Here is a 17,713-nt window from a genome sequence, read left to right as displayed (position 1 = left end):
TGATAAGCAAATGACTTAGACATTACAGGGATTACTAGAGGCTTACGAGAATTGATAAGCAATTGACTTAGACAATACAGGGACTACTAGAGGTTTACCAGAATTGATAAGCAAATGACTTAGACATTACAGGGACTGCTAGAGGCTTATTAGAATTGATAAGCAAATGCCTTAGACATTACAGGGACTACTGGAGGCTTACTAGAATTGATAAGCAAAAAACTTAGACATTACAGGGACTACTAAAGGCTTACTAAAATTGATAAGCAAATGACTTAGACATTACAGGGACTACTAAAGGCTTACTAGAATTGATAAGCAAATGACTTAGACATTACAGGGACTACTAGTTGCATACTAAAATTGATAAGCAAATGTCTTAGACATAATAGGAACTACTGGAGGCTTACTAAATTGATTAGCAAATAACTATAGGAACTACTGGAGACTTGCAAAAAATGATAAGCAAATGATTTTGACATGATAGGAATTACTGGAGACTTGCTAAAATTGATAAGCAAATGACTTAGACATTACAGGGACTACTAGAAGCTTACCAGAATTGATAAGCAAATGACTTAGACATTAGAGGGACTACTAGAGGCTTACTAGAATTGATAAGCAAATGACTTAGACATTACAGGGACTACTAGTGGCATATTAAAATTGATAAGCAAATGTCTTATACGTATTAGGAACTACTGGAGGCTTACTAAATTGATTAGCAAATAACTTAGACATTATAGGAACTACTGGAGACTTGCAAAAAATGATAAGCAAATGATTTAGACATTATAGGGATTACTGGAGACTTGCTTAAATAGATAAGCAAATGACTTAGACATTACAGGTACTACTAGAGGTTTACTGGAATTGATAAGCAAATGACTTAGACATTACAGGGACTACTACAGGCTTACTAGAATTGATAAGCAAATGACTTAGACATTACAGGGACTACTACAGGCTTACTAGAATTGATAAGCAAATGACTTAGACATTACAGGGACTACTAGAGGCTTACTAGAATTGATAAGCAAATGACTTAGACATTACAGGGACTACTAGAGGCTTACTAGAATTGATAGGCAAATGACTTAGACATTATAAGAACCACTAGAGATTCCTACCGTCACATTGCCCAACGACTGAAACCATCTGGACAAATTATAAGAATTGCACGAACTTCTTCGAACTGAATGTCTTTAAAAATTTATCAACAATCGACAATTATGGTCTTCCATGGATTAAATTTTACTTGTCATAAAGTTATCCTGCATTTTGCAGTTAAGTAGTTTCAAACAATAGTGAATACCAAGGAATGTTTGGGTCATCGATTTCTTTATCTTGTATAACGCGCGCCATTGTTGATCGTTCTTTAAAAGTATAACAATTGAAAATTGGACTAACTAGATTTTAAGAAATGGATACGATTTAAAGACATTATAAGGTACGTATCATTCTATAAATTTTAGATGAGTTGTTTAAATGAACTGACTAGTTTCTATGATAACAGGCTGTTTTCTGCACTAATGATATCTGGTTAATAATAGCATAACAGCATCAGGAGAATAATGTTAGTTTAATGATAAAAATGTAAGAAATTCATGGCATATCTGCGGAGGTATACGGTGGTATTTTTATGACATGCATTTATTTTATGTAAGATTAAGTTACCTTTCTATCATTTTATTCATCAGTTCCTGCGAATTTTCAGTTTTGTACAAAGCAAAGTGTAAATGAATTCCTCATTTTTGATTTTTCAAAGAAAAAGTGACAACATGGCGTACGGAACAAGTGCAGATGAAAAACTTGTTAAACAGTTTACCAAAGCATGCAAGCTTTCTGGAAGTGATGATAAGACCATTATGAACAAGAAATGTAGCAGAAACATCCGAAAGTTCTTCTGGGAAGAAATATCAGAGTTCGATGGCCTCAATCTAAGGGCATGTGAAGAAGAGGTTTTTAAACGGCTTATGAATCCAAAGACAGGGTAATTGTTAACTTTGGTTCATTTATTAAAATCAAGACATCATTCTGCTATAAAGAGCCACATGTAGATATTCTATTCTAAATATAAGTATTACACTCAATAAATCAAATTACACGATACCTGTTTACCATTTATACATCCGGACATATTGTTCTCAGAAAAAAAAGAACAATACAATCATAACAATATCAATTATTTTCTCCTTTGTGATTTCAGAACTATAATAGTGGATGGAGCACATGTGGAAGCCTATTTAACAGAAATGGCACATGAGATTACAAAACGTAAGAAGGACGATTCGAAGATGATGCGTAGTGATCCCAGAGTTACAATTACCAAAGACTTACTTGAAAAGATTGTCAGAGAAACAAAAGTATACGTCACTGGCAAAGTAAGCATAATATTAAAAAATTTCAACATACCAGAAAACTAAATGAGCATTCGTATATTATTTATATGGCTTCAAAAACTAGATGATCGACGAGTTTAAAGTACATATTTTCCGATGCTATTTTGGTACTACTGGCGTTCATTAATTAATTAATAGCTATAGCATTGCCAACTTAAAACAATTTTGAAGCAATTGCAAACCATCGACAAATCAGCTAACTAGTCCAAATCTTATTGCACTGGTTTAAATTACAGGTTGAATATGTTGATGCTAAAGATATTGACGAACCAACTCGCACTGCCTACAATAAGAATTATCAATTTGTGAAACCCGAATTCCCGAAAGGCGTGAGGCAGATCTACGATATCAGGAAAAGGAAACCTATTGTCATTGCGAAGAGAGACTACGGGAACTTGAGCTAGGAATCACTCCTTTGTTAAAATTTATATCATAGAACACTAGTACATATGCATCAGTTATTTCAATTTTTGTTTCTCCGAGCATCAACATATACAAGAATGCCGGGATTTTTAGGGAGTAAAGAGCTTGAATTGCAGTCCATATTGATGCCATTTTGCAATGACTGCCGATTTGTGCCAACAAGTGCGTATCGTTTTCCGTAAAAGTGTGTTTATTTAACCGATTGAAGAAAGGCCTAGTAGAGAACATATCTTTAATGCTTAAAACTTTTCTGAATTTTCAACTAAAGAGACAAAGGAAAATAATTCTTTAACGCCTGTCTCTTTTCGTTCAGTTCCAAATATTTTCATTAATTAAATGACATTACAACATTGTCTTTCATGTAGTCTCTTGTGACATCACCTCCGATATATCAAAGCCAGTGCCCGATTCTTTTCCATTATCATTTTCACATTAAAACCATTGTAAACAAATTTTGGTACTCCTAATATGCAATACTTACTATACTTCCGACTGACGCTTGTGATATGCCATACCTACTATACTTCTGACTGACGCTTGTGATATGTCATACCTACTATACTTCTACTATACTTCTGACTGACGCTTGTGATATGCCATACCTACTATACTTCTGACTGACGTTGTGATATGTCTACTACTATACTCTGACTGACACTTGTGATATGTCTACCTATATACTTCTGACTGATACTTCTGACTGACGCTTGTGATATGTCATACCTACTATACTTCTGACTGAACTTCTGACTGACGCTTGTGATATGTCATACCTACTATACTTCTGACTGACACTTGTGATATGTCATACCTACTATACTTCTGACTGATACTTCTGACTGACACTTGTGATATGTCATACCTACTATACTTTGACTGATACTTTGACTGAACTTGTGATATGTCATACTACTATACTTCTGACTGACACTTGTGATATGTCATACCTACTATACTTCTGACTGATACTTCTGACTGACACTTGTGATATGTCATACCTACTATACTTCTGACTGATACTTCTGACTGACACTTGTGATATGTCATACCTACTATACTTCTGACTGATACTTCTGACTGACGCTTGTGATATGTCATACCTACTATACTTCTGACTGACACTTGTGATATGTCATACCTACTATACTTCTGACTGATACTTCTGACTGACGCTTGTGATATGTCATACCTACTATACTTCTGACTGACGCTTGTGATATGTCATACCTACTATACTTCTGACTGACGCTTGTGATATGTCATACCTACTATACTTCTGGCACTTTTGATATACCATACATGTTCTACTTCCGGCATTCATGGTATGCTATATTCTATTGCAATTTCATTGAAAGTCAGAAACGTTTTGTAGCTGAAAAGTTAAGATCACTGACATTGACCCTCTCCGCCGTGGGTGAAAAAAATTTTCATGTGAGGTAGCCATCCAGTGGAAGGCCCTTGTTTAAACCTAGGTTTTCATCCCGTGCCTAAAATTATGCACGAAATGGCAACAGTGGTCTCCCTCTCCATAAAACTATGACCTACAATTATAACGGTCCGACGTTAAACCCTACAAGAAAGAAAAATGGGCGGAAGGACCCAGAGAAATCAAAAATATAAATGTGTATGTCTGTATCTGTCACACAAACACATTTCCCTGTTTTATACCTGTAAATCTGTCATCATCTCCCTCTTTCAATCAGTAAATAAACTATATACGAGGGATCAATAAAACACTGTTAGGGATATTGATGAAATATTTCTGCTGAATTTATTTATTAACGGCTGTTTTTGTGTGTGTATAAACATGTTTATGAGTGTAGAGCTAAAGGAAATGATAATTGGTAACAATCATTGGATATGTTGTAATTAAGTCCTGTGCACCTGATATTAAATAAAGACTAATTAAATGTTGATCAAACAGCTCATTGATTATATATGAGTTAAACAAATAAAATTTAAGACAAAATAAACCTAGCCAACGCGTTTGCTAGTCACCAACAACTTCCACTGTTCATGAACGTATGATTATAGTTTACAAAAAAAACGTTTAGGCCTACTACAAATAAACTTCGCCACCGGACCGGATCAATTGAAATAATGCGAACGAAAGAGAATACTCGACCTTTGAGTAATTTCCGTACGCGTTAAAGCATTAGGCCTCAACATACATGAATACTCTTTTTAAATGAACTGCATTCAAGTGAGACTGATCACGTGTTGATTATTGATGACAACAGTGTTGTTTACATTGGATATAGTGGTATACCCAGTTTTGTCCAGCTCAATCTAGATCTGAGACAGCTGCCGGATTGTTTTCAACACGCATAAGTCGTTTATTTGTTGTCTGATATACGTAATTGGAATATTCTTTGCGGAAGGTGAAGTTTCTATAATATTTTATTGGGTTTTAAGAAAGAAATTATAATTAAACTATACTTTAGAAAAATGCAAGACCTTATCAATTATAAAATACGTTACATTTTCTTCAGGAATATTATAATTAGCCCAGTTAATGTTTGCTGGAAAACGTATGCAGCATAATTTGAATGTTTCCAAATAGTTTCATGAAGTAAGACTTGATTTTAGTAGATCCTTATCATCAGTCTTACTCAAGACTATTGATTTCTATACCATTATTGCAGCAATGTGCACAAATGTTACTTCAATCAATATTATCGCGTTTACTTAAAACGGATTTTGTGCAATGTGTTCGTAGCCGCTTTTATACATAAATATTTGATTGTTTCAGCTGTACTGGAAATAACATTTGTATGTAAGTAGATACCTAGATGTATAATTTTTTCTTTGAGATGAATTGTAAAACTCTGTGCTCTCAAAATTTACAGCAATTAATACTAATTAACCCCGATCAGTGCTATGCTTTACTCGCATCTAGAATTTGGGTTAGAGTATTGATTCTGGAGGGATTTGAACACAGAACTTCCAAAAATTTCGACTTACTATCCCGAAATTTCGACTTACGAACTCGAAATTTCGGGTTACTGACTCGAATTCGTACAATGGCCTTTTGGTTTAAGATGGTTCTTCTGTCAGTTATTTGAGATTTCTTGCATTTGCAGAAGGGAAACTATAAATAAAATCCTTAGAGGTTTCAGTGGCCGATTGGCTCAGGTTGCTGGCTTCAAATCACATACACCATTGAAATGTCATTTTGATAGTAGAATTATTTCATGTGAGGAAGCATCCTGTTGGCTTGTGGAAGGTCAGCAGTTCTACCCTTGTGCCTTTCCATGTCTGATATTATGCACGAAGGGGCACCATGAAAAACTGGAAAACCACCGATATAAATTATTTGATATTCTGTGCTCAGCGCTTGTCGGTCGGTCTGTGGGTTGGTCGGTTAATAAATAAAATGCACCTGGCACTAATGCTCTGCCGTCAAAAGCAGACCAAAAAGAATCAAATCATGGAAGTACTGTTCGGGCGGGCGATTGTTTTGTCTGTCTGGGGGAATGTTTTGGTTCGAACCCCGTTACCAACCGGACAGGAAATGATTGTGGTCTAATCATGTTCCTTCCCTAATATGATGGTTAGGAAAATGACCACAGCAAGGAAAAATGATCGCCTAAATGTAATACGAAATATTGTTGAAAACGGATGTTTAAACAAAAAATCGCTTATATCTACTCCTCTGAAGAAAAACTGGAGACAAAGCACTTTTTACAATATTACTTTCAACATTCGTCGGAATGTTTCTAAAACGAGTTTGTTTAGTATAAAACTTGTCGTTAAATCAAATAATATTTCAATTTCTACACTAAATGTAAGTGTAAATTTAAACATTATTTCCGTAACAAAATATAACATGTACGCTAATCGTAGAATGTGGTCATTTGTTTCTTCTCACGTTACTGTTGCAAACACACATCGCTTACCTCCCATAGAACCTAGCAACTGATCTGGAAATTTATTTTTAACATCTATGCTTCCCTTTCACTCTCATTTTGTGCTTATTATTTGTATCATATGCAAACTCATACTTAATAAAAGTAATACTTTTGTTAAAAATATAATTATATTGCACAGTGTAATTCACATCGACGTTTCTTCTGAATGAGACTGTACTTGGACGCAGTCTGCAGTAAGTCTGGTTGGTTTCGTAATGTTTGTATGAACAGCTATTTATAGACCAAGGTCATAGCTTTAACGAAGTGTTCCGATAAAAATCCATTTATTAACTCGAAATTTCGAGATACTAACTCGAAATTTCGGCTAACTAACTCGAAATTTTGAGATAGAACGAGGTCATAGCTATAACGAAGTGATTCGATAAAAATCTTTTCTACGGAAGAGCATTATTTATTAACTCGAACTTTCGAGATACTAACTCAAAATTTCGTGTAACTAACTCGAAATTTTGAGATATTTCGAGGTCATAGCTATAACGAAGTGTTCCGATAAAAATCTTTTCTACAGAAGAGCATAATCTATTAACTCGAAATTTCGGGTAACTAACTTGAAATTTTGAAATATTTTAAAATTTCGAGTTACTTAGCTTGAAATTTCGGCTTGATGACACGAAAATTTGACTCCATATCTTGCCCTTTTATACGCAAAATTTGAACGTCTGTGTATCTGTCAAAGGCCAAAATGTAATTGACGACTTTTGACTTTTCGAAGTGGAATAATCTATCTACATATCCATATATTGTACCCAACAAATAGTGACTTTAACATTGACTATCATACATCAATGTATGACCTACCCCATAGCCTCTAGAGCTACTCCAGATTTCAAACTGGATCCATGATATAAACCTTCATTTACATGCATAGTATGTTCAGCTGATAGGGGCTCGAACTATGTTGAAAACCTTCCAGATTGGTAAAAATAGTGAAATATTTTAAGAGTAAATACTTCCCAGTCACCTTCTATGACTTCTCAAAATCGAGATCTATCCAGATACCCAATCTTGGTCAGACTCATTACTACACGTTCATGTAGGGTATGTCAATATTTCCTTGCCATATGGTCTCAAACTACGTCGAGTTTCCAGACTTAAACGTAGTTTAAATAGTGATATTTTTATGAGAAAACGCTGCTTCATATGACCCTGTAGGCTAACCAAAGGATACACCAGGTACCTAATCTTGGCCAGGACCTATACATCAGCACAAACTATTATAATTAGTAACTCGAAATTTCGAGATACGTAACTCGAAATTTTGACTTAGTAACTCGAAATTTCGAGATACGTAACTCGAAATTTCAAGAAACGTTACTCAAAATTTCGACTTAGTAACTCGAAATTTCGAGATACGTAACTTGAAATGCCGACTTAGTAACTTGAAATTTCGAGAAATGTAACTTAAAATTTCGACTAAGTAACTCAAAATTTCGACATAGAAACTCGAAATTTCGAGTTAATAAATAATATATACCTGGCACTAATGCTCTTCCGTAGTAAGGACTATTTTGGGGCGATTGTTTACTGGTTGCTTGTAGGCAGATCATATTAAGAGAATCTGAATCGTATTGTTAACTCTGGGTCTATTCGCCCCAAAAAAGATACTACAGAATAAAATCAATGTTTAATTAGAATTCTTCATGAATTCTTTCATTTTGAATCTATTTGTTGCAGTTTAAAATGGCCGGGAAAGTGGATGCGGATGTGGTTGTGGATGATGGCACATTAATTAAGAAATTCGAAGACTTCCTTGATGCTAAAGGCAATTTTACCTCCTCGGCAGCTAAAAAGCTAGTGACAGACGTTCTCAATACAAAGTACAAGAAATACGATGTCATACAGCGCACCGACAGCAGTGTTTTCAGTAAATTAAAAGACAAAAGAACTGGGTAAGGCTAAGTTTGTATAAAAGTTTTGTCAATTATGTTAAAGGCACTGACCTCCAGATCGTACGACATCAACAAAAAAGAAACTTTGTAGATATCAAGGAATTATTTTAATATTTCTTAAGAAGTAACTGAAAGATTATATGTTAAAGGAAAAGTATTTTCACTATTTTTCGATTTAAAATTGAAAAGCTTTTATCATTAACGGATAATCAGAGGTAAACTGCTTTGTAATTAACGGTCGTACAAATTATCCATGGTGTATTGGTCAAGACGATTGGAATGTTTTGTATTGTCGAGGCGTTCCTGGTTCAATTCCCGACTCTGACATTATTGTCTTGATTTTAAGATAGTCTAGAAACAAAATGTTATGTTATGTTCTAATGTTCATAATAAGACCAGATTTCACTTTTAATATCATTTTTAGCCAAAATCTGGAGTTCAATCCTGTTAATGTACCACCAATATGTGACTGAGTGTCCTTTTTGTCGTGTCGGTGCCAACAAGTAGATGAGTCATTCTAGCTTGTTTGTGCGTTAGAAGGGCGCCAACACACCAAAACGACATATAAAGTAAATTTAAGGGGCAGAACTCTGACTAGACCTATAAAGCGAGACAAACAAAGCAATAGATCATTTTCCAAACAACTGACAGGCTGACAAATATTGCCTATATAATGTTTAAAACTTTTTCTTCGTCGTGATTTTGTAACATGTGTACCATTTTCTCATAGCTTACACAAGTCTGAAGTCATGTCTGAAACTTTAGGTGCACAATTATAAGAATTGCATTGTTTGATTTCTTAGAAAGTTTACAAGTTAAACTATTGTTAATGTAAACATTTAGACTTTTATTAATAACATTTGTCATTTAACTTTCTCTTCATTCTTAAAGTTAAGACATCTTTGATTATAAAGAAAGACAAGACATGGTAAAGATAATTAGCACAGGGCGAGAAAAAGCGAAGGGTATACTCACTATGGTAATCGTGATTATGGCGATATTCGTGACAGAGAAGAATTGTAGCACATAATAATAATCATATTTTCATAATTAATGGCCTGCCTCTCATGAATACACAGTATGGTTCTGTTAATCATTTTACGGTGTCCGAACCTAAGTAACGATGTAACTATTGAAAAACCAGTTCGTATTTGCCAGTCGTGGATGGGTTCGAGTCCAATGTCTGACCATATTATTTTTTTTATATTATCTGAAAACTTAACAGACAGGAATATTGCCTCACTTGGTATGAATTTTATCGTTCATTTCCATTTCTCTGAAAGTCATATTTTTTTGCTTTTGAATTGTTTTTAGATTTGATATTTTATGATTACATACCGAGGGCTTGGCGCAAAACTATTGTATCTTGTTCTTTATTTATATGCACTTACAATAGTTTTGCACCAAGCCCTCGATACTAGGTTTAATATATACTTCAAGTAAACAGCAGACAGTAAACTGAGTAAACGTAGGACATACAAGTAAACAGCAGACAGTAAACTGAGTAAACGTAGGATATACAAGTAAACAGCAGACAGTTAAGTAAGTAAACTTAGGATATACAAGTAAACAGTAGACAACGCGCAGTAAACATTAGTTAGTACGCAAAATACAGGAAAATTAGCATGAAGATTGTATCAATATCATTATAATAAATGATAAAAAGACAAATGTAAAACCTTAAATTTGGCATATGATGGGAATTAATCGATGAAAGGACATTATATTTCTGTGGATGTGATAGATACATTTCTAAAACGAAATCGAAATTTCGAGTTGCTAAGTCGAAATTTCAAGTTTGTACCTTGAAATTTCAAGTTGCTAAATAAATCACACCTGGCATCAATGCTCTTCAGTATTTTAAAATGTTCACGACATCATCATAATTAAGCTGCAACTCGAATAACATGCGCTTTGAACTTTAACCTACAAATGTATTTTAAATGAAACAAAGCTTACCTTTTTATTCTTTTTTTCTATGTTAATTAACAATATTAGTACTAATGTTCTAAAATTATGTTCAGTCCAAACAAAGTTACAGCTTAAATATTACTTGCAAAATCCTAGAAAATCATCCGGTATAATTCTAGAATTGCTGGGCATTTTTTGAATTCGTATACAATGCGCAGGACAATTCTGTGAACGTATTCTCATACTGTGCAAAACATATACATATGTATATAATACATTTAAATATATTAAACACTGCTGAAGAAGGGGCGCAAGATTGATTAAATCTGCATTTTGTAATTATGACTGCATTATGTTATACTTACAATTAGAAAAATATTAAAAATGAAATAACTACACCAAGGCACACTGAGACAGCTCGGTGTTAATTTTAGTAAATTGCAGTTTTGGTATCTATTAAAAATCGTAATTTATTTTTATTTTTTCAAAAATACACAAGGCAAAGAGGCAGAAATATTAATTGCAAAAATAAATCAAAGATATATTTTGAATAAGTTAAAATACAATTGTGTAAGCAAATAATCTTACTGTGAAAACAAAACTATATATCTGATCGGCTAATGTAGAGAATATTAGGTTAGTGACTTTCAGTGGGACAGGCGTACACGATGACAGCCGGATTTGTCTCCCCTACAGTCCAATTGTTATATAATAAAATCATTTATTGAAATCTCCTTTTGACATTGTCTAAGTACCAACAGCATTACTCAAAGGTAGTGTGGTGTGTGCCTTTTCACATAAGTGACTATCTGTTTAGTCTACAACTTTTCGTCTGAAATGGCTTGAAAATGCACCATTTGTTATGTAGAATTCAAAACTTCCCAGGGAAGGATCCCCAAACTATTTCAAGTATACTGGTTAGTACAGTGTTCTTTTCAGATTTAATTGTAGAAATGGCACAAAATCTGTAAGTTTACCTTAAAGTATTGAATTAAAAAAATTCACCTGGACTTCACACAAACGAACTCCTATCCACACCTTTCCCATCCCCTGTAGTGTGGTGTTTTTCAACCTGATTTGCTGATAACTACGAGTATATTCTGTATGCAAGCTTAAAATTAACCATATTATCTTGAAGACTGTCTAAATACTTAATGGAAAAAACACTAAAGCCGATAGTGTGTATTTTTCTACCTGATTTTCTGATGTATGTTTGTTTTGAAAAGGAAGAAAATGCGCCGTTTTGCCCCTGACCCCGTACCTATCATTACGCTAACAGGCTAGTTGTTTGTACTTTTTAACCGATTCGCTCTTTTGGTTTTGTGTAAAATGGCTTACAAATGCACAATATCATCTTGTTTCATTTCAAAATTTCTCGGACAGGACCCCCGAACTCCCACCTGTACATGTTTTCCAACTAGCAAGGCTAGTAGCGTTTGATTTCCAGCCTGATTTGCTCAGATGTTTTGTCTGAAAACGTGTTGTCATGTAGTGTCAAACATGCCGAAACCACACCACGTTTGAGACTGGAACTTGTATCATGCTAGCAGCAAGCAAAATGATAACACACACAAAATACGAGTGGAAATCCAATGATAAACCTTTTACTTTGTTGAGGCTTTAGAGTGTATAGCATTCAGATAATTCATGTTTCAGACAGCTGTATTTCTATTTCATCTGATCTTGAGGTGACTTATAGTTTAATTTAAACAAGAGTTAATCCTCTTTTGTTTCGATATATCTGTCAGATTTGTTAGTTTTTTATAAGGTCAGTCAGGCATTTTGTTCAGTCTTTAGCATACTAATATCTGCGGACTAAAGGGAAAATCTACAAATCTATGTGAGAAAATAATAAAAAAATGACTAGAGCTGGAAACCAATTACCGGTGTCACATTTCTTTAGAGAAGGTAGATTTTTTTTTCTTTTCAAAATGTGGTATTTTATAATATAATTCTTTATTTCTTGTTTCAGAACGAGACATTTCGCCCCAATGATTATAATTTATAACTTAGAACTTACACAGATAATATCTTTGGGCTCAACAACAAATATTTCGACGAATCAAATAAACAACAGTTTACAGTACTTTTTCAACAAAAGTGTGGCTGGATATATGCCGATTTCTAGTATTAATTTTATTTTGTAAGACATTAATCACTATCATCAGATAGATAAGGCCCTGAAATTGTAATTGTTTAACAATTGTTTCTTATTATTCAGTGCTATGCCGTTGAATAAGGATACGGTCAATGCGTTTATTCTTGGAATTTCAACGGAAATCGCCAAGCAGAAAAAGAACGACAATAAACTAAAAGACGATGATTCAGAAGTGGAGTCCATCAAACAATTAATTAGTAAATCTACTGGACCGGTCAAACATACTACGGTATTTGTTCTTTGCGATATTGAAATCTCGTAGTTATACACATTTTGGAGCTTTCTAATGGGCATGTTGCCACTCTGATTCAATCAATACACGGTTATCATTATTGTAAAGGTTAGTCAGCGCCCATGTATTATGTTACTGTTCATTACAGAGACTGAAAAAGCTGTGACTATAACTTTGACAACAATATCCATTTATAATCCTGAATCTTGGTGTTCTTAACCTTTAGCCCGCTAAATTTTTAAAATGGACTGGTCCATCATTTAATTTGGGCAATACCATTTATTATTTGAAGGGGTGTTCACTAAAAATTTACTGACTGAATAGCGAACAGTGCAGACCATGTGATCAGACCGCACGGATGTGCAGGCTGATCTTGGTGTACACTGGACGCAAAGGCAGACTCACTTGCCGCCAGCAGGCTAAGGGTTAATGGTGTTTCTCTTGATACCATGTCTTTCTGTAGAGGCATGCGTATATTTTTCTTTTTGTATGAATTTGCAAGAGCATTTCTGTCTTTCATATATCATTTAATTTGTTACCGTTCCGCGTGTAAGGGAATCGCCTTCAGGGATAACTGTAACTTTCGACCACGGTGGGGAGTAAGATTTGGTACACAATTAACAGGTTTGAACTTCCAAGTGTGTTTTGCCACCAGACCAGGCCACGCCGTGTTACTTTATTTGTTCGTTTCTTCCACGTTGTCTGTTTAATTTTCTCTGCATATTTGTGTATATGCATCCATACATAAACTGATATATATGGATTGAGGGGGCTGCAACCCGTGCATGAACTTGATCTCGAAGAATTTTATGAAAGTCATCAAAATGCAGTTGTACCTGATTTTAAAACAGTTGTTTATCCTATTTCTGATGTTTGAAACCGTCCATATCATTGTGTGTCGAGATATTTGTTACGAAGATAAACGAATCATTAAAGGAAAAAAAGGAAATCCTACTTTCAAGAAGACTTAGTTGAACTTCAACTTTCTAACTTCTAAAACAATCGGATCTATTAAAACTGTAATGACAGGTTTAGAAAATTCTTCAAAAGCAATGGCTAGTTTAAGAGGATCATTCAAACAGAATACAAGAAAAATGATGCATGACATCAAAGACACCGCATTTAAATGATATGTAATTAATAATACCTTTCGGGTATTGTCTTATTTCTTTCAAGATATTGTTTCACATATGTCCTAATTTTACTCATGGCATGTAGGTTTTCTTAGTGTTCATATGTGATGTATAATGAGACATTTTTACATTTATAAATATAATTGATGATGTTATTTTCAATTACTCTACTATTTAGAAAACATCGAAGACCGGTGGTGTTGCTAAAATGACAGACGCGTCGCACTACACCGGAAGTCATAAAGAAAGGTTTGACAGCGAGGGAAAAGGCAAAGGGAAAGAGGGGCGAGAAAACACTCAAAAATACACAGGTTACGTTGGAGCATATAGGGAGGAAGGCACTTACGATGCAAAAAAGAAATAAATACTGTCTGTTGTTGTAACATCTAAAGATGGGTTGCTTGTCTTCATCCAAAATTTACTATTTCGGCAAGAGATTCATATGTATGTAACTAAAATGTGTATGCAGAAATACCACAACAAGATATTATCCCAGTTTGACAACATATACGCGTGCTAACAAAATGAAAAATCATCTTTTATAAATTTTCTTTTTAACTACAGTTAGACCGTTGATGTTAAATTGAACAACAACACAATTCACTATTGTTGGACATTACTGATATTTTGTCAGCGTTCAAATTAATACAAATGTAGATGAATATTCTGATGACAGAATGTATGTATCGTTGGTCACCAATAACAAATGATCCAGAATGGCAGGCATTTCTTACTTAATCGAAAATATACGTCAGACTGTGTGCATGATATATTTAGCCAACCCTGAGATAGAGATGATAAAATTTTATTTATTTTCTTGCAATGCTCCTTGTTGGGATACATTTGTCTTGCTCAGAGAGACGTAAAATTTCCATACTACCTGTATGTAATGCAACGGAGGATATCGCAATAGGAGGATATAACTTGATTTCTCATCACTGCTGGATAGTTTTCTCTTGTATTTTTTCGTGTTTATGTTGTAGAACGCTTTTCAATATCATAAATTAGTGTATTTATCAAGTACGATGATGATGATACGTGTATGTGTATATTGTGTGTGTTTTATTGATGGTGTTTGTACTTTACTGAAAATATTGTTTAACCTTTAGCCTGCTGGCGGCAATTGATTCTGCCTTTGCGACCAGTGCAGACCAAGATCAGCCTGCACATCCGTGCAGTCTGATCATGGTCTGCACTGTTCGCTATTCAGTCAGTAAATTTTCAGTAAACACCCCTTCAAATGATAAATGGTACTGCCCAAATTATATGATGGACCAGTCCATTATAGAAATTTAGCAGGCTAAAGGAAAAGTTGTATAACATCAGTACAAAAATGCGTTACTTTTTATAAAACGTACTTTGATATGATGAAAAGGGTAGACATAAATTTGACATTAAGCATAGTTCACTAAAAAACAAACATTAAAGATTTTAGTTCATTGTTGCGTATGAAAAAACACAAACAAGCAATAAACAGACATGGTACAAGTTTATGATGTTTGAAATGGTCCCAAGGGTAGAATATGCGGCACTAGGTGGTTATCAGCAATGAATAGTAAATGAAGCTTACAGATAATTGCCAAAGTGATATTTATCGTGTTATAATCATCATTAGACAATTCCCAGGTTGAAATACTGATATTGACATCAATATACTAGATATTGATACAATGTTTGTGGAATCAACTATTTTGCAAATAAGTGCCTGTAACTTATACTTCGCTTGGTTGCGTTATAATGCTCAACACTTTAGTAAAGACATAGTCTGTTTCGCTAGCTCCACGCTTGTCTCAAAAAGTTTAGAAAATAAAACATGCAAGAAGCATGGAACGCAACTAAGCAAAATGATAGCAGACCCGGTTTGACTGAGTCTTTTCATGACAGGTTTTGAAATATGCATCAACCCTCATGCCCCCTAGCACCGGCATAAACATAACTGTATTACAGTATAAATGAATATACTCCAGTTTAGGGGTGACACTGATATAAAACAAGTTTTGATAATGTTTTTTTTTCATAATGAATTCAGTTGTGAACATTATTTAAGGTAGAATGCGTCCCAAATTTTGTTGCCGAATTTCATCCTAAACTCTGTATTGTACAAAATTCAGAATATATGCGACTGAGTTCCGCTTTTATTCGTCGCCATATTTTTCAAGTTTTTTGCTATTGCATCAGAAACATGGCCCCTGACGTCACGTTTCGTGCAACGCCCAGTTCCGAGTGCTCTCGGCATTTTCCCTTTCCTGCGCAATGAATGTCATATAAATGAAAAATACTAAATATTGTCACTTTGTATGCAGAAAATACTACTCAATGGTACAAACTTAGCGGAATAAGATTGACGCTTCAGAAGTCAGAGACGATATTGTGACGTCAGAACGGAAAAATCCACATCAAATTTTGCTACAAATTTTGTATTAAAATCCAATTTATAAAAAATAGGCTCGATAAAAAGAGGTATAACTATATATGCCATACAGTATGGTGACTTCTGCTTTGCGTGCGCGCACATTTCAAAATATACGTGCAAGTATACAAATATATACGTCCACGTGTATAATATGTGCACGCATAAATATGTAGGTGGACGATTATATGGACGTGCGCTTGTATATATACGTGTACATATTTTAATATTTTTTTTTATTCTGAACACATGATAATACACAGCACATATACATAATGTGTACCAAAAGCAAATGGGCTGGGCTTCAAGTTATTACAACGTTAGAATTCAGCCCTTACCAAGAGCGTAACGTTATTAGGAAATGAAAAATGAAGGAGTGTATTAGTTAAAAGCATTCCTTAAAGTTATCATGATATATTTAAGTGATAATAATAATAATAATAATAATAATGATAATGCACAAATGTACATATAATTTGACGTGCACGTATAAACTTACGCATGCACGTCCATATATGCGTGCACATTTAAATTGCATGCATATTTGTACGCACAATCATATATATACGTACCAGAATTATGTGTGCACGCGTACAGTTATACGTCCACATATATATTTAAGCGTACACCTGTAAATTATGTAGATGCACGTGTATAAGTGCGGCTAGAATGTACGTGCAAGCGTAAATATATACGTGCTTGTGTATATTATGATACTTGCACGCGTAATATGTAGGTGCACGCATATATGGACTTACACGCGTAAATTTATACGTGCAAGCGTAATTACAAGTGTACGTATATATACACGTGCACGCCCATATAAGCGTGCACGTATAAATATATATAAGCGGACGTATATATTTACACGTGCACGCATATTTTTTATACGTGCACCTTTAGTTTGAAATATATCCCAAGTCGAACCAAATGGTACACAATGTCATGAAACAGACTAATTGAGCCGTGCCATGGGAAAACCAACATAGTGGGTGTGCGACCAGCATGGATCCAGACCAGCCTGCGCATCCGCGCAGTCTGGTCAGGCTCCATGCTGTTCGCTTTTAAAGCCTATTGGAATTGGAGAAACTGTTAGCGAACAGCATGGATCCTGACCAGACTGCGCGGATGCGCAGGCTGGTCTCGATCCATGCTGGTCGCACACCCACTATGTTGGTTTTCCCATGGCACGGCTCAATTGATGACCAGCTGTTAAATAAGAT

General features: G+C 34.6%; 3 protein-coding genes across 5 annotated transcripts in view; all 3 read left to right on the top strand.

Moving 5' to 3' along the window:
- Positions 1 to 17,713, top strand: part of LOC123563638 (tubulin polymerization-promoting protein family member 2-like) — a 132,556-nt gene that overhangs the window by 5,010 nt on the left and 109,833 nt on the right. The gene's annotated exons all lie outside the window — the stretch shown is intronic.
- On the top strand, positions 1,563 to 3,175 carry LOC123563634 (uncharacterized). The gene is made up of 3 exons (XM_053534068.1): positions 1,563 to 1,993; positions 2,210 to 2,384; positions 2,639 to 3,175. The coding sequence occupies exons 1-3, from the start codon at positions 1,740 to 1,742 to the stop codon at positions 2,804 to 2,806; spliced, it is 597 nt and encodes a 198-aa protein (XP_053390043.1). The 5' UTR covers positions 1,563 to 1,739; the 3' UTR covers positions 2,807 to 3,175.
- On the top strand, positions 4,967 to 14,797 carry LOC123563635 (tubulin polymerization-promoting protein family member 3-like). 2 transcript variants are annotated; one of them, XM_045356543.2, is made up of 5 exons: positions 4,967 to 5,206; positions 5,578 to 5,601; positions 8,432 to 8,646; positions 12,779 to 12,944; positions 14,259 to 14,797. In XM_045356543.2, exons 3-5 carry the CDS (start codon positions 8,438 to 8,440, stop codon positions 14,442 to 14,444), a joined length of 561 nt encoding a protein of 186 aa, XP_045212478.1. In that variant the 5' UTR covers positions 4,967 to 5,206; positions 5,578 to 5,601; positions 8,432 to 8,437; the 3' UTR covers positions 14,445 to 14,797. The 2 variants fall into 2 exon arrangements, with proteins under 2 accessions (XP_045212478.1, XP_045212477.1); XM_045356542.2 differs by lacking the exon at positions 5,578 to 5,601 and having other exon boundaries at positions 4,971 to 5,206.

Source organism: Mercenaria mercenaria, chromosome 2 (assembly GCF_021730395.1).
Source record: "Mercenaria mercenaria strain notata chromosome 2, MADL_Memer_1, whole genome shotgun sequence".
In the NCBI taxonomy this organism is placed as follows: domain Eukaryota; kingdom Metazoa; phylum Mollusca; class Bivalvia; order Venerida; family Veneridae; genus Mercenaria; species Mercenaria mercenaria.
The sequence above is the reverse complement of the archived record's forward strand: the minus strand, read 5'-3'. Positions and strand labels throughout refer to the sequence as shown.

What these genes read in the sequence shown, in the direction of transcription:
- LOC123563634 (XM_053534068.1), top strand. Translation starts at nt 1,740, where the DNA reads ATGAATTCCTCATTTTTGATTTTTCAAAGAAAAAGTGACAACATGGCG. An exon ending in CTTATGAATCCAAAGACAGG is followed by an intron (nt 1,994 to 2,209) that starts GTAATTGTTAAC and finishes TTGTGATTTCAG; the next exon opens with AACTATAATAGTGGATGGAG. An exon ending in AAGTATACGTCACTGGCAAA is followed by an intron (nt 2,385 to 2,638) that starts GTAAGCATAATA and finishes TTTAAATTACAG; the next exon opens with GTTGAATATGTTGATGCTAA.
- LOC123563635 (XM_045356543.2), top strand. Translation starts at nt 8,438, where the DNA reads ATGGCCGGGAAAGTGGATGCGGATGTGGTTGTGGATGATGGCACATTA. An exon ending in TTAAAAGACAAAAGAACTGG is followed by an intron (nt 8,647 to 12,778) that starts GTAAGGCTAAGT and finishes CTTATTATTCAG; the next exon opens with TGCTATGCCGTTGAATAAGG. An exon ending in GACCGGTCAAACATACTACG is followed by an intron (nt 12,945 to 14,258) that starts GTATTTGTTCTT and finishes TCTACTATTTAG; the next exon opens with AAAACATCGAAGACCGGTGG.